Raw genomic sequence first — 22211 nt, forward strand, 5'->3', positions numbered from 1 at the left:
ACCCCCCCACCAGCGGCTCCTCCCCCACCCGCCCGCTCGCCTCCACGCTCCGCCCCCACGCTCCCATTGGGCAGCTGCCCCTCGCGCTCCGGAATGTTGACAACGCCACCGCCCCCGATTGGCCGGCGGGCCCGCCAGTCATCGGGGAGGGGGCGGGCCGAAGGCGGACGGCGCCGTGAGGGCGGCCCCGGGGCGCTGGGACGCGGCCAAGCGCGGCGGCAGGGCCGGCGCCCGCCTCGGGGCTCGCCCAGTTCCTACCCGCATTGCCGGGAGCCCACGAGGAGGCGTCCGCGGCGGGACGAGGACTGCTTCCCGCGGCGACCGTTGGGCGGTAAACAAGCGCGGCCCCCCGCCTCCTTCCCCGCGATTGGCGACCGAGATTCGAACGTGGTGGGGTAGAGGGCACCCGAGACGGGGCTCCGCTCGGGGATTGGCCGTGCTGGCCGCGCGCGTGGCCGCGCCTCGCGCTCTGGTTGGCGGAGTGGGACGGTACGCCCGCCGTCGCGACGGGATTGGCTAGTGCGGCTACGCGCCGGACGGCTTCCCGGAGCCTCATTGGTAGCGTAGACGACGCGTGCGTAAGCCCGCCCCTCAGGCGGAGATTGGCTTCTCGGGGACCAATCAGACCGGGTGTAACGCAAACCGCCCGTGGTCACTGCTGCGTCACTAGCTGCGCATGCTCGGACGCGAGGGCGGGCGGGGTTGCCCGCGCCGCCGACTGCGCCTGCGCCCGCCCGGAGCCGCCTGAGGTAAGAGGCGGCGGCGCGGGGGTCCCGCTCCCGTCGCGGGCTGCCCTCGGCCTCCCCCCCACACGCACCCGCTCCCCGAGCGGCCCGGGGGCGGGCTGCCGCGTCCGCCCGGCGGCGCGGGGCGGGCTGCGGCCCTCTCTCGGCTGCCTCTGGCCTCGCCCCGCCTCTGTTAGGATAATAAAGCGCAGACGCTTGCGGTGTCCCTCCGTGACAGGCTGCTTTGACAGGCCGTGCGTGAGCAGCGCTACAGGCCTGCTCCTGAGGAGAGGCTCGCTTTAAAGCCAGGTGTTCGGCTAACTCCTCCTACGTGCGTGTGTGTTTTTCAGCAAAACATTGTTGCTGTCTTCTGTTGCCACCAAGTGGCTGACCTGACTTAAAATAAAAGCTTTCTTAAAGTTACATTGATTTCATCACTCCGACTTAACTTGCCTGGCTGTTTATAGCTAAGTGGCGCTTGTTCACATGCTGAAGTATTTTCTTTCGAATCAAATACTTCAAGCATAAAAGCACCTGTTGTTTTAATAGTTTATCTAATTTGCTGAAAAAATGCCATTTCACAGCAGTAGAACCAGAAGTTGTTTTTTATCCATGAGGTAGTAAAATGCAATATATACTTTTCTGCGTAGGTTACTATTAAAAACTTGACTTGCAAAAAAACCTACACCCTATGAAGCAGTGGTTGGAAAAACTGGTAGCCTGCTTTTTCACTGATCTTTTTCCTCCTGCATTGACCAATTAGGAAGTTACAGGAGTGGAGAAGGATAAGCAATCTTGTGGACAGGATCAGCATAGAAAAAATGCTGATGATTTGAAGTGGAGTTGATCACATTTGCTATATTGGACTTCACTCTACAGTCCTTTATTTTTTCCTCCACCTTTCATTTGCAGTCTTCCATGACTGTAAGGCAGCACACATGGGAAGCTGAAAAATGATTAATATACAGTTACACTATGTAAACTTCCTGGCTTCCTCCAGCAGGTTTTTTTTGGTAGTTTAGAGCACTGTTAGTATACAAAAAAACTCTGATATGCATTCTTGCATCCTCACCTGTCCTCCCTACATGTAGTTAAGACATGTATATACTGGTGAATTGTAGGTACCATTTTCAGCAAGGCAGAACCCAGTGCAGTGCCAGTAAAGGCATCTAGAGCAAAATGCTGACACAGATTACTAAAATTAGTAAAATCTCAGCCTTATTTAAAATTATAGACCAAAATGTACAATTTCTGCCCCTTTTCACTCTGTTTTAAAGATCAAGTTACAAGAACAACATGAACAATTTTATCCTTTCTTGGAACCATGGAACCCCCAAGTTCAATTTTACACTGTGTACAGCTGTTTGCAAAAGACCTTTTCCCAAATGTTGGTAGGTGTATTGATCTATTTACTGTTACTAATTTATTTACTGTTTTCCAGATCTCTTTCTTGACTATTTTAAGAAATCTACTTGCAATCAGAACTGAAATTTCATATGGAATGATAAATATTTCAAAGTAAATGTTTATGAAACCAGTTCTAATACCCTTGAAAATAATCTCAATATTGAAGTATCACACAAGGTGTGGCTAAAATAGATCATCCTAGAACAAGGATTTTGATGGTGTATTTCATTCCATCATTCTGTTTTCCAGAGGGAGCTGTATCCTCACTTCTGTATGAATGTTCCAAGTTTATTTCATTTTACAACCTTACTGAAAGAGGTACGTACAGCATCATGGAGGCCATGGATGTTGAGAAAACAACAATTTTGCCTGATCAGGCTGCCCTTATTCCAGGCAGCAGGAAAGAAGAACTCCAATCTCCTTGCACTAAATGAGACAGAATTAAAAGAACAGTTTATAAGAGGTGATGGCCCAGGAGGTCAAGCCACTAATAAGACAAGCAATTGTGTTGTACTGAAGCATATTCCAACTGGGATTGTCATTAAGGTAATTATATTTTATTTCATTAAGTTGTAAAGTGCATTATGTCTTCCAAACCATCTTTTATAATTAAGAATATCCTCAGTGCAGGAGTCAGGGAGGATAATTTATTGATAAGCATTTTAAAGAACTTCAGAAAGGAACAGGGTTGGTTAATATTACTTTAATAAATTTGGGACTAAACTGATCTTGAGATTAGGCTTTGGCAGACATTAAGGTTTTATAGTTTTCTTTGTATCTTCTTATCCTTTCAGTGATAGCTTTTGCATTCCTACGCCCTTGTGAGGTCTTAAAAGTATTCCATACCAAGGTGATCATAGTCATTTTGTCTTCTTAAGCATTACTCTTGTCTATGTACAATTTGCTAAAACTTACCTTTAAAATTAATCTTTACTTCCTTATTATAAAAAGGGGAAGACACAGTTAAGTTAAACTCAGAAGCAACTTTCCAAGGTAATATGGAAGCAATTGTGTTTGCTGACAGAATTAAAAATTAATGCAAAAGTCAGCCTGCCAAGTTACAGTAACAGTTGATTATTAGTCAGCCTCTCCAGAGTATGTTGTCTGGCTGCAAAATAATTGCAGAGTTCTTGGTAGTAGAATTCTCTTGGCTGGGGGGATTTTTTTACTAAAGTAGCAGGAAAAGAGAGGAGAGAAATGAGCTCTATGGAAGAACTTGTTTAAAGCAAGTAAATATCATTACTTAAATCATTCCATAATCTGCTATTTCAGAAATAATTAACTTCAAGAAAAATGAGCAGGCAATTCAAATGTAATTTCCAACCAAAATTATTTTAAGAGTTTCTAATTAGGATCTGATCTTACAATCCTTGTTCAGGTGCAATATATACAGTAAAAGGGAAAACAGAAAAATAAATTAGTCAAAATAAAAATGTCCTACTGTATTTTTTTTCAGTGTCATCAAACAAGATCAGTAGAGCAGAACCGAAAGATAGCCAGAGAAATCCTGCAGGAAAAGGTTGACCTCTTCTATAAAGGGGAAGATAGTGATGTTTTTAAAGAGAAGAAAGCAGCAGAGAAGAAGAAGCAAGAAAAGAAAAGAAGAGCAAGGGAAAACCTAGAAAGGAAAAAGCATTTTAAAGAGCTGCAACAATTAGATGGCAAATAAACATGTGAAATACTGACTTTTCCTAATTGGTAAGGGAAAAGAGTATGTCATTATATCGAAATGCAGTTTTCTATCTGACAGATGTTGTAGGGCTTCATAAGCACAACTAAAAATATTTAGTGACCTGCTATTACTGTAAAACTGGAGTGTTAAAAGCAGTCATGCACTCCTCCTTCTGTCTGCCATCATCTCATTACTCACATTCAGTAATCAGTTTTTCTGAAAAGTTCAAAGGATAATCCAATCATTTTGAAAAGGGATGATAAACTTTCCACTGTTGTTAACAGAGACAGAAAGAAAACTTGATCTCTTAGGAGTTCCAGTACATAAGAACACCCCTAAAGAGTTACAGCCTTCCATCTTTACTTGACCAATTCCTCCACTGACATCAAAATCCTGTACAAATAGTGAACTGGTTTAAATGAGACACAAAAAAGTTGCTTTGTGATACCACTTGTGATGGTGTGAACAGACATGCTGATAAAAGAGTCACCAATTGCTGACTGCCCCCTTCAGATCTGTCAGCTGAACTGCCTCCATAAGTGTTCTTGCTCCACTCAGTTCTGCATGAAGTTTAAACAGTAGCTTTACAGTTCTTAGCTAGGGCAGTGAAGAACACTGGGGAAGGGGGAGTGTTGCTCCTGCAAATGATGGTTAGTCAGGTATTTTCTTCCAGCTCAAATGCAGAATTATATCATTACAGATTAAAAAAAAAAAAAAGGCAGAAAAACACATTGGAAGATACATGCCAATGCAAGAGTCCTATTCGTCCACGCTATGATGTAAATAACTTTTTTCCTCTTAATGTTCTATTATCTTCAAGTATCTGTAGTTTCATATGTATCAGATATCCTAGATTACCTCATCTTCCTTAGGATTTAGATTTGAATGTACGTGGTACATTTACAGTCCTTTTTCTATATTTATACTGTGCTGCAGTTTGTCCATTTCTGTATCTTCACTGATTTTGAAAGTTTCACATTTTAATCAAATACATACAGCCATTTTTCCTTTATTATGGGTAGTTTGGAGCCAGTAGTGAAGTATACTTTTCCATTTTAATATTGTTAAGTCTAATTGCCAAACAGAAACTTTGTCTTTAATTTTTGGACAGAAACATCACAAGCTGCCACTGAATTCTGACCTTCAACAACGAAGGGAGAGAGCTTTCAGAACCAAAGCTTTAGTGTATATTTTAAAAGCAAGGGAGACTACCTAGCAACTGTACCTCCTTCCTGCAGCGATGACTGCATCAGGACTGTGCCATGGATGGAAAGTCTCCAGCACTCTGCAGTCCCATTCTCTAGGCTGTTCTTGAACTTGAGCCTCCTGCGTGAAGGTTAAACCTTTATCTATTGAGAGTTCTCTTGTACATAAAGTATGAATTTGATTAAAGTGACTGTACATAGTTTTAATACAAACTGTTAATGAAAATAAGCTTTATTACATCAAGTAATAAATACATATAAAGATGCAAATAACAGTTTTAGTAATTTATCCAGATTTTTTTTTTGGCAAACATAAAACTGAAATCTCCAGCCTTAATGTAGAAATTAGCTTTCTGGGACCTTGTTATTATTTAATAGGTTTCCCTATTTTCCATATAACTCATGCACTTTAAATGGACTTCAAAGCACTAACAGTCATGCAAATGTTTATGCAAAACGAACAAAAAAGGAAAAGTAAGAAGAGGGGAAGGTTATTTCTAAGCAGGGTCTATGCTGTATGACAAATTGTGACATAGCAGACTACTAGGTACAGCATGCTATTCTGCATTTATTAAAAAAAAATCCTTAGAGTTTATGTCAAACTTTGAAAGATTGACAGTTTGAGGTTAAGTGAATATAGTCAAAAGAAAAACAGAATGAGGGTGTGGCTGGATAAGGGGACTGAAAAACAGCCTGGGAGAGAGAGAGAGAGAGCATTCCTCTGCATGCAATTCAGTTTTCATGTTTTAGAAACGTTTGGGGAGTTTTAATGTCTTTACAAAATGCAAACCCTCAGTAACTTGAAAAATCCTTGTTTTTTTTCATTCTTAACTATACACTTTTGCAAGGGTAGAAAAAAAAAGTAAAACATTCAAAATAAAGTAATTCATATGAATGTTTCAAGAGTCAAAGTAATAAGTATTACTTTTTCTTCATTAAGAGATGGAAAATCTTGTAATTGAATTAGTGGGCTAGGATCTTGCATTTCGTTCAGTCTCAGCCAAGCACTCCCGAACTAGTCCTCTAGCATGAATAATGCCTGAAAAAGAATTGGACATTTTTTAAATCATCTCATTTAATGACAATCCACAGAAAAGTTTGTGTATTTCTGTTGTGAATTACCAAAGCTATCACAGCATACTTCAGAAAAAGGAGACTCTTCCCCCGCCACATCCTTCCCAAACATTGGCCTCTGGTAGAGAAGTCTACTTTTCCAAACTGTTGAAAGGGGACCAAACCAGGAATCAGAGCGTTACAAGCTTTGTAGATCTGCAGTAACAGGTACACCTTAATGTGCAGTGCAGGCCTTTTTAAAATCAGGGGTTTAACTTTTGCTACAGTGGGGTAAAAGCAGACATTAAGTAATTTGAGGAGTCATTTTAGCAAGATCTAGAAGCCTAAATTATTACCTTGGGGAATTCTCCTCTGAGAGGATGCATCAAAATCTGAGTCTTCATAATACTGCCTCAACACAGGTTCTGCCTCTTGTAAGAATAAGAGGAAATTTTTAGTGGCGTATGCAAAATGTTACCTCCTAACACTGGATCAGCTCCCAGTGTAAATCATCACCACTTTACATGCTCCATATACTCTTATTTGATAGCTGTAAACTGGAATTTTCTACTAAGAGTCCTGTTGTTTTGACTTCCGACAATCTGAACCTTGATCTTAATTCTGGAAAGGAATCTAGATTCATATTCTCAGAGCTGCTAGACAAACAAGAGCTCGAGCAAGATCTTAAAATAGGAGACATTCTGGGCAGATTTTCCCTTGACGAACAAGGCTATAGTCTATTGACAGGACCAGATAGAGACTAGGGCAATTTCTCTAATCAATCATGCTCCTTAACAAGGTGGGGAAACCACAGTAAGGCAACAGAGCAACGTTCATCTCTGTTCAGAGATTATGGACTCTGTCTCTAGAAGGCTGCTAGCCCACATCAGAGCAACAGCCTTTACACCGGAGGAACAGTGACCTGAGATTCTATGGGTCCAAGACTTTGCAGAGGGCTAAATTGACACGGACCAGGTAAAACCTGCAGCTATGAGATGCAGAGATGTGTACTCAAAGCAGCACATTGGACCTGAACATGGTGGCAGGAAGCCCAGTTTATGCAGCAGAGCTACCCTGAATTATGTAGAACACTGGGAATTTGGCCAGTTTTAGAGGTCAGTAGCCTCTGTCTTGAGGAGCAGGTAGAGCTGGGGGACAGACACTTCAAGAAGAACCTCCATGTGGCCATGGAGGCTGTAGACGTGGGTACCCTCATTCAGACTTTCCCTCGCACCTGCATATGCTCTCTCAGCCATAATGCTTCCAAAATGGACAGAGGGATATGTCTCTGACCAAAAGATGGCAGCAAAAGGTATTTATTCTGGATTTTTTTGCAACACTGGCATGGCAGTCACATTTGCAGCATTGAATCTTAAACCTGCATTAGCAAACAAACTAAATACTGCAAGAAATTGCAAAACAACTTTCCCTCACTTACCTGAACTGTTCAGCAAAGAGAACGTCTGCCTCTCTCCCAGTGTCTCTCAAGTTGTCCCCATTAGCCTACTGCCATTCATGATCTATTAATACTGACTCAGGCAATGCAATAAAGAGAGACTCCAGCAACATTGATTTTAGCTGGGCCAGATTCCACTTACCACTCATCAGCAGACTTTATTGCATCCTTTCCCAGAACAGCTACTAGTCATTTTATTGCATGTCAAGGCAGATATATTACTCTCCCATAATGGCTGAGCCTTAAACACAGCTCTGTAGTCTTGGGTAAATGTAAACGGGATTTGCAAGGTGGTGAAGTTGGTCTGTTACAGTAAGTTTCCCATTCAAGGTTGAATGCATGAGCCAAACTCAGCACAAGGACCAAAGAAAGGGAGGAAAAGGTAACTATGTCATGCTGGCAGAGGACAGAACAGCCAGCACAACTGTTGTCGATGGCCTTTCAGGGTCATTTCAGGAGCTAGAGCCGTGGAATGTCCCACTGCTCCTTCAGAAATATCCCTCACATGTCCCCAGCGGAGGACAATGTCAAACTGATGTCAGCAGTAGGGCATGTGGGGGTTTCTTTTACACTGCAAGGAAAGGGCAATTACGTGACCCTTTTTAGCTGACTTTGCAAAGCTAGAGGCCTCCTTAGCTAGGCCTAAGACACTGTTAGACCTTGATTAGTGGGCTCCTAATGATGTCCACTTGACAACAGGTAACAGAGCCTAAGCAGCCAGACATGCCAGATGGAGTAGGAATACGTAAGCTTGAAGTCTCAGTTTCTGTACAGCTTTCACTAACTACATCTCTTTTTTCCAGCCCTTCTCACCACTGGCCTCAGGGTGATTTAGCACAACGTAAAATTTCTTTAAGCAAAATACACTTCAGTAGAGACTCTTGGGTCAAGTAGAAGGGTGATGTTTACGAGGGGAAGTAAACAATGCTTGGCTGTATATTTTAGAGTCTAGGCAGAAAAGGGAATTGAAGGGGGAAGTCAGTCACCAGGAATCTGACAGAATGTGTCCAATAGACACCTTAAGGGATCCAAATAAGGTTTGAATTATTAACTGAAAGTCTCTTTGTGCACATGAAATGCATTCATTCACTGGTTTATCTATAAAACATAGCAAGAATAGAGTATCCCAAAGATTCAGTTGCTTGTTAATACACCTAGCTTAATAACCAGCTGAAGACAGCTGTCTCCTTTCAAAGGAAAGGGTTGTCATGAAACAGTGTTTTAGCAGTTTATGCAAAAAAAAGTATGGGACACTTTTAAAAAAAATAACTTTAAACATTACCTCGTTTTAGCCTCTCCATCGCACTTTTACTCCCAGCATATGTGGGTCTAATCTCTTTTCCTAATTCTTCTATGATAGCTAGAAGTTCTGCATATTTGCTCTGTGGTACTTGACTGCTGCTGGTACCCTGTAGTTGAAAGTAGAATCATTTCAGTTAAATACTGCTAAAACCAAAATAATTAAAACAAACAGCAACCTGAAATTCATGAAGTACCAGAAACTGCCCCAGAAGACACTTTATTAAAAAATAAAATTTCAATCTTCTTATATAAACACAATTTTCATCTTGCATTTGTTCCTACAGTTGGACACAATGCTATGCACCCTTGGAAAATAGGGATCAATTGGGAGGATGTGGTTGCAGGACTGGGACCTTAAGTGAAACAGAAGTTAAATCAGTCCTCCAAAAACAGCAACCTGAGATCTGCCTGTTTAACTCTCCTTCTATCAACGTGCACTGGGTACAAACTGAAACACAGAAAGTTCCATCTGAACATAAGAATTTTTTTTTTCCTGTGAGGGTGACTGAGGTGACTGAGCAATGGAACAGGTTGCCCTGAGAGGAGTGTCCATCCTTGGAAATACTCAAAAGACACCTGGACAGATTCTGGGCAACCTGCTCTAGGTGACCCTGCTTGAGAAGGGGGGGGGGGGGGTGAGGGGGGATTTGGACAAGATCACCTCCAAAGGTCCCTTCCAACCTCAACCGTTCTGTGAGATTCTGTAACGTTTAGATGTATATTTTGTGGAGGAGTTAACTAAGTGGAGAGAGAGAAGGGCAGATACAAGAAAGCTACCCATATGGCAAGGGAATTGTGTTAAGATGTTATAAACTTTTCACAGAAAGTTTACCAGTTAGATTCCTGAAAGCAGCCCATAGGAATCTCTGTAACACACACTTCATGAGGCTGTAAATTTTAACATAGATTTACTCAAGGAAAACAGTTAAAGATGTAGAGATAATACTTTTTAAAAAATAATTTAAAATATGTTGCAGCACTTTTTATCAGAACATAACTCAAGACATGGTTCACTATTAGTCAGAAGGGAAGGCACTAACAGTTAATTAGTAACTAATCTCACTCAGCACTCTGCTTAGTCTAATTTGATCCCAAGACATGTGCGATGAATCAGTCTGCCATTTGGGTTTGATTTCAAAGCTAGGTGGGAGGAGGGGGGAAACACCTCAGATTACAGGCCACAATTCATACTACTATGCAAACCTAGGGTCAGTGACCTGATTAAAGAAAAAACAGCTAGCTGAACTGTACCTGCATCCCTTGTGTATAGCCTAGAGACGGAGGTCCATAGTCATTTATAAGCTGTCTGTATTGCGCGGATGTTGCCATACTTGTGGAGGGGGAATGAACACTCCCAGCTGTAGAGAGAAAAGGGGGGGGGGGGAAATCAGTTATTATCTAAAGATGGATTAGCGGTTACACTGGGACACATTCTAGATAGCTTTTCTCTTTTCTAAAGCCATGACTGTCACCTCCTTCTAAGCACACCAATACCATTTCAGAGTCCCACTATTCGGTAGGAAGAGAACAGTTAAATTAACACTTCTCTTAATACTTGCTGTACCTTTGAAAATAGCATAGCCTGCAACATTATCAGTACAAATTGTCTGCCTAAAAGTGAAACAGTGTAACATGACAGGTTGTTCTGCCTAGACAAACTGTAAATATTAAGGAGCCCTATTTTTGCATATATACATTCCACATAGATGAGTCTAATGTACTGTGCTATTTTTACCTTTTCAGTGCAAGTTATCTGAAAGCAATTTTGCAACTTAAAGTGTCATCACATAGTCAATGCAAGTTACCCTCAATACTATTTCCAGCTGATGCCAAAACTATTCATAGGGGACAGTCAGATGAGGTACATTAGATCTGCTCATTGTAAAACATCAGAGTTGAAGAGTTGCTACCATTATTCCTCTTTGTATTATGTCAAACATCTTTAGCCAGTCAGACCGTACTGAACAAGTAAACTACAGGAAAAATAACATCACTTCAGTTATGATTACATGTTCTAATGTTATAAAAGATCATATCAGATTATATACAGATCAAAAGGGTTTCAAGTCAGCCAAAAGTTATAGAAACAGATGTCAGTGTGATCTATTGGAAAATCACTCAAGAACTGAGAAATCAGAACACTTTTTTTTCCCAATTTTTCAACACAGGAAATTGAGGTTGAGAAACATCAAAACAGTTTGTTTGTTTGCTTTCCTGATTATGCTGCCCATTTTACAACGGTTGCAAGACCTGCTGGTTATGGATTGTACACTCAGGACTAAGGGAGCATTACACCACTAGACTTAGCAGCTCTTTTCTTGCAATTGCAGTGCTGCTGCGTCCACTGTTGCTGCTATCTTTGCCCGCAGGCACCAGACACAGACTGACTGCTGTCTGAAAAATCTTTCCCCTTACAAACTCTTTGCTGAAATTCCCAACTGTCTTCCCACAGGAGAAACAGATCTTATTTATCAGACTTTGTTTGAATTTAAATTACACTGATACTAAAAGTGACTGGGAGTCAAAATTATGTAAATCATTGTTTTTGTTTTAAAGTTGTAAGTGATTTCATTCAGATTTTCCATCATGACAAAAAGAGAGAAACAAAAAGCCAGCAGTTATACCATAAAAGCACTGCTAAACCCAGTGAGACAGAGACTCCCCATCCTCCTCAGTTCAGAAATCTCTTTCCACTTCAGGATTAAATCACAGGATATCCTCATAGTGTCATCTTCACTTCAAGAAGAGAGTGTGTTTTTAACTTTAACTAGTTAACTAGTGAAAACTTAGTGACGATACAATAGGATGATCACCAGGCCACCTTAAGAAAAAGAAAGCAAAGTTTCTCTTTTGTCTTTAATTAACCTACAAAATTTTATGGTGCTACAACCTGCATTTCCATTACTCAGGTTTCACATGGAGCTAATTATCACACTTTGCTAAAGCAAAGTAAAAAAAAAAAAAAAAAAAAAAAAAAAAAAAGTAAAAACACACACACACAAGGTCTCTCCCATAGAGCACAACTCCTGTTCTGTGAAGGAACACCAGACCTGTCAGCTACATTCTCAATTAGTTCATTACATTATCAGCCCAAAGTATGTGAACAATTGCAAGATTTCTGTATGTACAGCTCTGGAAATATTTCAAGTCTAGATGATTGAATTTCAACAGTTATCAAACATGACACAACAGCAAACTGCATCTTCCTCCAAGGATTTCAAAATGCTTTAAAAACATTAATGAGTCCATTGCACTGCAAGTAGGAAGGTTTAATTACCTCAGTTAAGCAAAGAAAGACTTAAGCAATTTTTTTTCTCATGTACAGTAAAACAAAAGGCCCATCCTGTAAAGACTTGTTCCTAAACTGTTACTACAAGCAGTCCCCCATACATACATATATACTGAGAGCTCCAACCGGTTCAGAATCAAGGCAAGGACTCTGACAACCAGGCACAAAAACCCTGCTTTACCCATAGAACAAACCTTAGCTGCAGTCCATACAAAACAAAAAAATAGACTATTCATCACCACTGTATCAGTTAATGATAATACAGTACAGATACTTTATTGATTGCTGCAGATTATGTTGATTTAAACAATGACACGTTCTTGGTTTGTATGAAGATAAGGCAAGGAATGCCTAGATAAGAACAAAAACTTCTAGACGTGTGATGTGGCAAGACAAAGCAGTGAATCTAACGGCTGACGGAGAAAGTTTCACAGATGTGAAAGCCAGCACAACAAGGCACTGCAGTGGACACTAGTTGGTCTCAGCATGGGAGCTGGATCCCAGCAGTGACTGAATTAACACTGAATTATCAAAACAAACAAGAATAACTTGCAGTAGACAACTATCCAGGAGGGCCTGCTGCTGGAGTTTTAGCAATGCTGCCGATTTAAATTAGCAATCAGATCAATAGACTTGTCGCTTCAGCAGCCAGGGGTGCTGCATTGTCTACTTTACCCACAATATATGCAGAGCTGTGATGCAGACACTAGAGGCCATTGCTGAGTATGGAATGCCCTGCCAAATGACAGATCGTGGTAACCATGGTGAGTTTACCCGTTTCTTTGCAGTCTGCATCAAAAATGTAATAAGACATAATGCCATGCGCCGACCACTTTATCAGCAGCAGCAGGCCCAGAGAACAAAGAAAAGGATTTGACTTGGCCATGGTACCAGCCTCCACACACGCGTGTCAGAAGTTGTGCCAGTCAAACTCAGTTGGAGGGAGAAAAAAAATGAAAAATCCTTGATTTCACCTCAATTTAAGATGATGCAATCGTGAAAATGAAATTAATTGTGGGGATATTAATAACTCAGAGGGTAATGGACCTTCAGCTTTTTGACCTGTTACTTTGTACATTAATCTCAGAGAGAAACCATGGGTCTTGGATGACTATTACTCAATTAACCCAAAATTACATCTGCATGTCTGAGCATCCTGTATAACTCAGATTTAAAAGAAAGGAAAGAGAGGGAAGGGAGGGGAGGACAGGAGGAAAAAAAAAAAACAAAACAAAAAAAAAAAAAACACCAGCTGCTGCTATTATACTTACTAAGAAAAAAAGAAAAATTAGGCCAGCAACTCTTGCAGTCGAGACCCAGTCAGAAAATCAGTTTGATGACTAGGTATTCAGTAGAAAGAAAAAAAGAAGGCAGAGGGGAGATCTAAACTGCAGCTTGCTTTCTCCTGTTAAAATAACAATGGAGACAAGACAGTTAAGAAGCGACAGAATCAAAAAAGGAGTGTGTTGGGTACTGAACTTAAGTGAGACTCTGTATTACATCCTAAATTGTCTTAGTGCTCGCTGTTATTTAAAACCTAAATTAATACACATACTTTCTTCCATCCACTTTCCCAATTAAATGTATACAAAACCTTTTATTATCACATTTATTCCTGTAACAACAATATCGTTATTTCTGTATTTAAGCAGAAGACTCTCAAAAGCATTCTTCCTCATAGAATACAGTGATTTTTAAGGAATATTATGCTTTATTAATCTTGGGGATCTAGCAATGCAACAAAAAGAAATAAGATTTTTGCATCAAAACCTCCTCCTTCCAGTGGTCTCTCTGAGCCCAAATTAACACCCTTGCAGACAAAGGAACTAAAATCAAGCTTTATATGCCTAAACTCCCACAGACCACAAATCTTCCCATTAATTTCTGATAGCAGCTGAATGGATATGTACAAACCTCCTCCACTGTCTCAAAGCCTGAGCAGTGATACCAATCTGCTTGTCTGAGTTTTAATTCTTAAATCTGTTGCTGTTGCGTGCTAGAAAAATAATTGGAAAGGCAGTTCACTAGAGCCCTGTGCACCCAACAAGGAAGTAGCGGGACCAGGACTGGGGTTTTCTTACCCGATTCGCTTCAAATGGATGCCATGACATCCATGCAGCTCAATTTTCACCTCATCTTACTCTCATAGGCAGCAAATTAAAATCAGTAATAGTTACTCAGCTCACTGAGTTATCCATGCAGAACTGACTTGGACGAGTAAAGAAACAGCTCCACTGGATGTATGTTTCTCTGCTATCCTGTACTTTGTAAGATGTTGTAAAACTTGTGTCTGTAAATTCCTGCCATTTTACGAACCCTTTGTACACATGAATGTGATCGTATGTAAGGTGAGATCCCTGTAGCCAGGATGTCTCCAAGGTGCATGGCATAGTCCATGGAATCTCACTGCTTCTACATCTATTTTACACTCACTTCAAGCTGAAGTTGTTTGCAACAGGAAGGCGGTTCGCTTTTTGATGGGTAGCACTCATTAGCTCTTTATACAGAGCCCTGTGATAGTTGTTACTGCCTCTACTACACAACTTAAAAACATTCTTCATCTGCTTCAGATGATTGTCATTTGATTCCTGAGAGTATCCAGCACAAGACAACCAGGCTGGAATAGTTTAACTGGGAGAATGTAACTTCTTCTGTCCTAAATTGGACAACTTTGTAATGAAACATATGAGAAACATTCATGTAAGCTGCTCTGCCAGCTACGTTCTGGGGCAAGTATCCTCCAACAAAGGAGGAGGAAACATCTTAAACTAGCACAGCCATTTCTGCGGCAAGTATCTGAACACAGTCTGAATCATAGGTGTAATACTCTGGCTCACTATGAGAATATTTGATTCCTTAGCCCTCTACACATTTTGGCTTAACTCCCTGCTATCTGTGGGACACTCCATGCATGTCTACACAAGCAGATCCACAGCACAGCCAAGCAACATGCCGAACTGTACAAGAGCTGCCAATCCAGAGCTAAAACACTGACAGCCCCAATTCTCCCCAGCCTTCCAATAAACTTCTATTAAAAATAATAGACTCAGTTCTCATTTGCACAAAACATTCCTTATAGCACTGGCTGTGAAAGTTATACTTTCACCCAACTTTATTTCCCTCTCAAACAGCCCTTATGGTAGAAACAGACCTTTCTTTGAATAAAACTATTTCCTTTCCAAAAAAAAAAAAAAAAAAAAAAAGAACTAGCACGCACACACACAAATATGTTCTCAAGAACTAGGGCATTCTTTATCGTAACAGCCAGAGGCCTTGCTCTTTTGATCTGTAGTACTATAGACCTTTCCTCTAGTACTGTTGTTCCATTTAAACCTTCCATGTGGATAGCGGTCATGTTTTATGTCTCCTCTTCCACCCTTTGCCACCTTTTTCTTAATCAGAAAAACAAAAGACAGTTACTGGATCCCCCACTGTTCTCCTTTTTCCAGCTTACAACACAGGCAATTTCTACAGTATTAAGTTATTTGGCACAAACGGAACAGATTAGAAGATCAAAGTATTTGGTACATCTATACCACGTGTAGTTGGGGTGAGGGAGTGTGACTTCAGACTAGATTTAGTCTGGCCCCTGGACTGAGTGTCACCACCACAGATGTGGTTCAAAGGCACCCAATCTTCCGTTCAGACTCTTATGTTCCCATTAAGGGGCAGAGCGTCAGTGCTGTACAACTGGAGCAGAGCTTCTGGTTTAGTTTTATCCGAAAGGAATCAAGTTAACATGAACCAAAACCACTCTGCAATTGAACCAACACATGATGGGTGGGGATGACGAAGGGATTTGTTAATCATGAAAACCATACTACAGCAAACAGCCCTGGTATGGACACAGCCAAAAATGCCAATTTTCTAAATAGCCAAAGAAGTTCATTCAACAATAGCAAATTCTGAAACATGCTTAGGACATTCTTTTCAAATCATTTTTTAACATAACATGGACTTCAAATGAGCAGAGAACCAGCACTATATTACCTGTCAAATGTGATGATAGTCATAAGGCCACCTGTGTGAAGTGTTTAAACAAATCCAAAGAGATCAAAAGAAGAACCCACAAAGTACAATTTCAGTTTACACTGCAGGGAACGTGAGGGAGGCATGAGCTGTACTGCCTGAAAGTTATCCACCCTGCTAATACATGAACACTTTGCTCTCTGCATTGCGTTTAAACCCCTCAGTATGGACAACAATATCAAACTTGCTTTCTTGGTAGAGGGCAACAAGGAAGCCTGCACTGCTGTCTTAGTAACATAAGGTAAGGAATGGCCTAGCGTGCTGGCTATCCCCTCCCAGGACTGAGGGAAACTGGTCTCTCCAGTTATGAGCTACAGACCCAGTTAGCTCTCTAGTTCACCTCTCAACAAGAACTTGCTCCTTTCCCTAAAAAAATCCTAGTCCTGTGAAATGTGGCAGGTGTAGTGACAGTCCTACTGGCCCTCAGCAACAGCAGTAGCTGTTGTACAGATCACCACTTCTTAACGTGGAGCTAAGACACAGCTCCTTCCCTCGTCACAGTCTGCTGAAATTTGTTTCTCTAGATCGTATATATAAAAGATTTAAAACTTTATTACAGGAACTGGGTTTTGTCTTAGAAGCTGCCATTTGTGTGAGAATCAGAATAAAAGAATAAAATCAAAGTAGCCCCCGCAAGCTCTTTCTGCTAGTGTCCATACCTTACGATGATTATTCTCAGATCCCGTGCGTGCTCTGAACAAGACAGGAATGCTGGTGAATATCCACAACAGAGCCAGAATGTGGCTAAAAACTGAGGGAAAAGACAAACTACAGACTAGCTCTGTAGCTGGTGTAAATCTCTGTAGTCCCACTGAAGCCAACGGAGATGCTTTACCTAAGCTCTGTCTGGCCCTCTTACAGAGGAACAGTGTTAAATAAAAGCAATGCAAAACACAAGGCAGGTGAAGAGGAAATGTTATTTTGTAGGATTCAGCACAGATAAGGAAGAATAGATCAAAACATCGCTTTTAGAAGCGGGAACATTGGTTTCTCCAGGACACGGCAGGATCTGGTGAGGCTGGGAGGGCACAGACAGCATCATCGTTCCCCAGGAGAGCTCCTTCTCAGCTCCCATGCAGGAAGGTGCTTGTGCAGGAGATGAACAGGGCTCCCTAAGCATAGCTGGGTTAGAATTGACTGCCCCGGAGGCTGCGCTCCAGCCCAGTTCCCAGAGCAGAGGCCCTTCACAGAGATTACAGACAATTCAGACAGAACACTGCAAGTCTCGCTGCAGGCACCCTGTGCTGGGTATCCCCACTGACCTGGGCTAGGCACCAAATGCTGCCGTGGCAATGTGTGCTCCTTCCTTCAGGCTGCTGCAAGGCAAAGGAGTCAGCACCTGGCTGCCTCCAGCACCCTGAGTCACTTGCGGAGTAACTGCATTTTCCTCACAGACAGTCATCCCCAGATCTGCTGACAGCTCCACGGAGCCTATTACTTACTTCCTCCCCCCAGGCAGCTCCCCCTCTCTCAGGACTTCAGCCCAGGTCCTTTGAGTCCTAGACACGCTCCTGTGCAAGAAAGGAGCACTGTCATCCACAACCCCAGCTGCTTCATCCCACCAAGCCACTCACTGAGGGCAGTTTAAGCATGATTTTGCAGAGTGGTCACTCTCAGCCTAAACTTGAAGGGAGTTAGCTCTGCAGCAAGGACACAGCTTGCTTCAGGAACCGAGCTGCCACTGCCTTTCCAAATTCTCCTGCACCAGAACCCCTGCAGTGCAGAGAAGCAGCATTATCTCCCAGAGGAAAATCCCAGTGAGATCCACAGCTGGCCAGAGCCCTTCTGTCAACTGAGACCAAAATACTCAGCATTCACACGGAAAGGCTTCTGCAGGGCTGATCTCAGGCCAAAAAGGACAGATTTCCTGTTTTCCTCTCCTCTGCAGGACGGGGGGGGGGGTGGGGGTGGGGGTGGGGGGAAGGGTGTTCCTTCACTCCAGGTTTGGAAGCAAACCTCAGATTTCTCCTCTTGGCCGGTGGCATTTATTAGATACAATAGAGAAGCAACCTCCTTCAACTCAGAATTAAGCTCCAGTAAGGAAGGGGCCATTTGCAGTCATATCACCCTGAATGCGATATGTGCAACTGCAAGGACTGCTTTGTCTAACTCCCTTGGCCTTAGGCCACGGTGCTGGCAATACCACTAGCTAGAGGAAGAGCTGGTGCGTGAGGATAATGGCAGAAGACAGGGAGGGAAGAGAGAGCCCATTTTGGATTCTGAGGAGGACGGTCTTTCATTGAAAAGATCCTGGCGGTTTTGAGGGTGATCTGAACTCAGGAGAGAGGACAAGTTAGACAGTCCCAGTGCGACAGCAAACTGGTGCTAACTTGCCATTACGGGGAAGAAAAACATTTTTTAAAAAAAAAGGGAAAAAAAAGGAAAAGAAAGGAAGGAAAGATAAACCTGCGTAAAAGAATCTAAAACCCTGATCACAGCCAGAGCATTAGAAAGCACAGAGACAGGGCAGCAGGAGGACCGGAGACAGAAGTTCACCCCTTGGCTGCTTTGTGAGCAGCGTTCGACCGGGATCCCACAGTCCTCCTTTGGCGCGGCAACACTCCAATCCCCCCCAGCACCACCTAATCCCAGCCCCCCAACACACCACCACAAAATACCACCTTTGTTTCCCCTGCAATTTTACAGCTGTTCCAGAGAGCGAGACACAGGTTCTCATGGGAGAAACGTTTCCCCTGACGGGCTTTCTGTTTTGTTTTTTTTTTTTTTGACACTTGCTTTTTGTCACAAATCCTAGCACATCCCCGGCTTCCTGGCCCCCTGGGAAGCAGCACTGGGGCCGAGCACACTCCCTGCGCACGCCGAGTTTCCCCAGGCACACAGCCCCTCCGAGCTCAGCTCCCCGCAGAATCAAAGCTCCCCTGCACGTCGGAGCCGGAGGCGCGGGCACCTCAGCTCGGTCACCGGCTGGTGCCAGCTGCTTACAGTAAAACACAATTGCTGCTTTCCCAGTAGCGAGAATAGGGGTGCATCTCCTTAATCCCCTTCATCCATCCGTATCTCAGAATTACAACCCCAAACAGTGCTGTAAAATCCCCGAGGCAGATTTCCCTTTCCCTCCTGAACCAAATAGCAAAACTTTCCCTTCTCAAATCATCAGTCATATTTCTGCCTGCAGATCGTCTGCTGCCAGCCCTGCAGGCTGGAGCTGCGGGAAAGGAAGACAGGAATACGATCTTTTTTTCTTAAGTCAGAACCAACTTCTCCATTTTGGTTCTGTTTTAATACCAGCCGGGGCGCAGCGGTGAGCGAGATCTCCTCCAAATATCCCACAGCGAAGCAATTGCCGCCGTGGCTTTGTTCGGACTTCTCCGATTTATACACACGCACCCCGACGCAGAGACCCACTTTCACAGCAAACACCTCGACCGTGAGCAAAAACACCCGCTGGCTGCTGGAAATGAAATAAATCACGGAGAAGGGAGATTAAAAAAAAATAAAAAGTTAATCCTATCAAGGAAACTTTTTTGAGAGGAAAGCCAGCACTTCTGTACCGATCCAGTGAGAAGAAAAAAATAATTAGAGGGGTTTGGGGAGAAACCGAGAGCAATCCCTGCCCTCTCCCCAAAAGGCTCCAAGCGAGCGCGGCGGGCGGCGCCCGCCCGGGCTCCCCGGCGGCGCGGGGCCGCCCCGAGCGGGGCGCGGGGCGGCGGGGCCGGGCGGGGGGCGGCGGGCGCCGCGGGGCCGGCGGGCGCCGCTGCCCCTGAGGGGAGAGCGGGGCCGGCGGCGCGCGGGAGGCGCGGCGCGAGCGGCACTTGCGGCGTCCCGCCAGCAGCGGTCCTCGCTGAGGCGCCGGCGGAATATTCCTGATCCAGATCAATCAGCCGCCCCGGGGAGCCGAGCATGGAGGAAACCCGGCGGCCGGAGCCCCGGAGGCGGCGGCGCGGGGCCGGCGCGGCGTCCCCGCGGAGGGGCGGCGCGGCGCGGCGCGCTGGCGGCTGCGGCGGCGGCGCCGCCGGGCGGGCGGGCGCTGGTAATGGCGGCGCGGAGCCGGCGCGGAGCCGCTGCCCCGCCATAGCGGGCTGGACAAAAACTCGAGTCCGCGGCTCGCCCCAGGTGCCGGCGCGGCACGGCGGCGCCCCGCCGCGCGGCTCCCAAACTTGCCGCCCAGTTGCCGCCACGGACTTACCCGGGGTGAGGGGAGTCCCGGCGATGTGGGCGTTCAAGTTGGGCTTGTAAGACATTCCCAGCGACATGGCCAGCGGGAGGAGCAGGAACGTCCTGAAATCCAGCGAAGCGTCTCCGTGTCTCCCAGACACTTTGGGTTGTTTACAGCAGTAGCAGCACCGGCAAATATGGCCGTCAGTTATATTGACACCCACAATGCAATATATCATCCATACATCATGAGGAGACGCGGATCCAAAAACTTTAGGGGAGACGAGGCAGCCGGCGGCGCGGCGCCCCGCGCCCCTGGGGGCGGCGGGGGCGGCGGCGGCGGCGGGGGCGCGGCGGCGGCGGGGGGTGCCGCGGCGGCGGCGGGGGGCGCCGCCACCATCCCCTCACAGACAATGGCGCGAGCTCCCCTCAGGGACGGCGCGGCGCGAGGGGCCGCGCGGCCGCCGCCGAGGCGGGAACGGCGCCGGCTCCGTGTCTGTATGTACGTGCGTGTCGCGGGGGGTGTTAATTCACTTCGCAAAGTTTTGGCTCAACTTCTCGTGGAAATGGGATCGCCCGGCGGCGGCGGGAGGGAGGGAGGGAGGGAGGGAGGGCGGAGGAGGAGGGGCGGCGGCGGCGGCGGCGGGAGGCGCCCTTGCCCGCCGGGAAACGGCTCCGCGCCCCGGAGGGTGGCTGAAGCGCCCGTTCCCCCCCCCCCCCCCCCCAATTTTAATGACGCGTTTACCTCAGATTTTTTTTTGTTCTTTCCCTCACCGCCAACTGGGATGGGAAAAATACCTGTTGATCCTTTCCCCTCCTCCCCCCTCGGATTCTCAATGGAAATTTTCTGGTGCCACGAAGGAAAAAAAAAAAATCTTATTTTTTTTCAAATCAGTCTTTTGGCTCGCTGGAAGGCTGAAGGTTAATAGCGGATTGCAGCAGTGGAGGGACTAAAAAATAAATGTAAATCTAGCTGATAATTGACTTTGTTTTCTGCTTGCAAAGAGCAATGTACCCCCCTCTCTTCACCCCCCCCCAAAAAAAATAATACTTTAAAATTTTATCCACCTCGCTAAAGTTTATCCTTTTCACTGTGAGACACTCAGGTGTGCTCATTCCCTAAATTAATCCACCTACACCTGTGTAACTGCCGTGTTTCTCCAGATTCGTGCCGCAGTAGCTGCCCCAGGCCGGCAGCGCAGCCAGAGACCCCGGGACTGGGGTCAGCGTTTCACCGGGAAACCGTGCCGAGACTGGGGAGGCGATGGGGTTTTTTTATTAGGCACCGTAATGTCTGTGCAGTGCTGGGACTGGTGCCTGCGAGCCCAAACGCAGCGGGCTCCATCCTGCTCCATGAACGCGGCAAACACCTTTTGAGCGACGCTAATGCAGGAGGTATAATCGAGAGATGCGTGCCGTGTCTCTCATTTTGGGCTGCTTTGTACAGGGGCGCGGGCAGCACCCCTCTTGCAGAGGCAGGGAAAGGGAGTCACCGAGCGATTTGGTGATTTCCTTGGCGTGATTGAGGCAGGGCAGGAAAAGCGAGCCGGCTTTGGAGGTCCGGCCGTGCCCTTCCACTGGCACGCTGCGTAAAAGGAGCGTGCAAAAGCCGTGCCTGGTCCCAGGTGAAGAATGTGAGCGCGTTACAGTTCTGCGTTTTATCCACGTTCCCAATGCCAGGCTCCAGCTCTTGTGGTGGAGCCCAGACGGCACAGACCATCCTTGCAATGACAGATCAGCACTCCAGCCTGCCAGCGAGGGGACCCCAAAGCCTCCGGTGTGGAATTACCTGCTCAGTAACAGTATTTTCATGCTGATGCATGAAGGTTTAACTGCGTAATTCTCCTTGGTGTCTTAAAAGATTGCACCGCTCAACCACAGCACTCTGCAAATACCCAACTTTGCATCCCCAAAACTTTACAGTGGGATGTGTAACTGACTGCTGTTGTGCTGTTCC

The 22211-nt window shown here is 44.9% G+C and overlaps 3 protein-coding genes across 8 annotated transcripts in view; 1 reads left to right on the forward strand and 2 right to left on the reverse strand.

Annotated features, from left to right (window-relative positions):
* Window positions 1-413, reverse strand: part of MPHOSPH9 (M-phase phosphoprotein 9) — a 32096-nt gene extending 31683 nt beyond the window's left edge. For all 4 annotated transcript variants that reach the window (XM_062589902.1, XM_062589901.1, XM_062589904.1 and 1 more), the window contains exon 1: window positions 259-413. The gene's annotated coding sequence lies outside the window, so the exon portion shown is untranslated. The remainder of the gene's footprint in view (window positions 1-258) is intronic.
* Window positions 190-5282, forward strand: MTRFR (mitochondrial translation release factor in rescue). 3 transcript variants are annotated; one of them, XM_062589908.1, is made up of 5 exons: window positions 681-749; window positions 2003-2116; window positions 2382-2678; window positions 3589-3830; window positions 4916-5282. In XM_062589908.1, the coding sequence occupies exons 2-4, from the start codon at window positions 2111-2113 to the stop codon at window positions 3799-3801; spliced, it is 516 nt and encodes a 171-aa protein (XP_062445892.1). In that variant the 5' UTR covers window positions 681-749; window positions 2003-2110; the 3' UTR covers window positions 3802-3830; window positions 4916-5282. The 3 variants fall into 3 exon arrangements, with proteins under 3 accessions (XP_062445894.1, XP_062445893.1, XP_062445892.1); XM_062589910.1 differs by lacking the exons at window positions 681-749; window positions 2003-2116 and adding an exon at window positions 190-331; XM_062589909.1 differs by lacking the exon at window positions 2003-2116 and having other exon boundaries at window positions 674-749.
* Window positions 5211-20588, reverse strand: CDK2AP1 (cyclin dependent kinase 2 associated protein 1). The gene is made up of 4 exons (XM_062589911.1): window positions 20286-20588; window positions 10072-10178; window positions 8801-8927; window positions 5211-6048 (listed from the first exon to the last, which is right to left on the reverse strand). The coding sequence occupies exons 1-4, from the start codon at window positions 20491-20493 to the stop codon at window positions 5981-5983; spliced, it is 510 nt and encodes a 169-aa protein (XP_062445895.1). The 5' UTR covers window positions 20494-20588; the 3' UTR covers window positions 5211-5980.
* Window positions 20589-22211: the final 1623 nt, after the last annotated feature.

The sequence above is a fragment of the Rhea pennata genome, chromosome 17 (genome assembly GCF_028389875.1).
Source record: "Rhea pennata isolate bPtePen1 chromosome 17, bPtePen1.pri, whole genome shotgun sequence".
Lineage (NCBI taxonomy): Eukaryota > Metazoa > Chordata > Aves > Rheiformes > Rheidae > Rhea > Rhea pennata.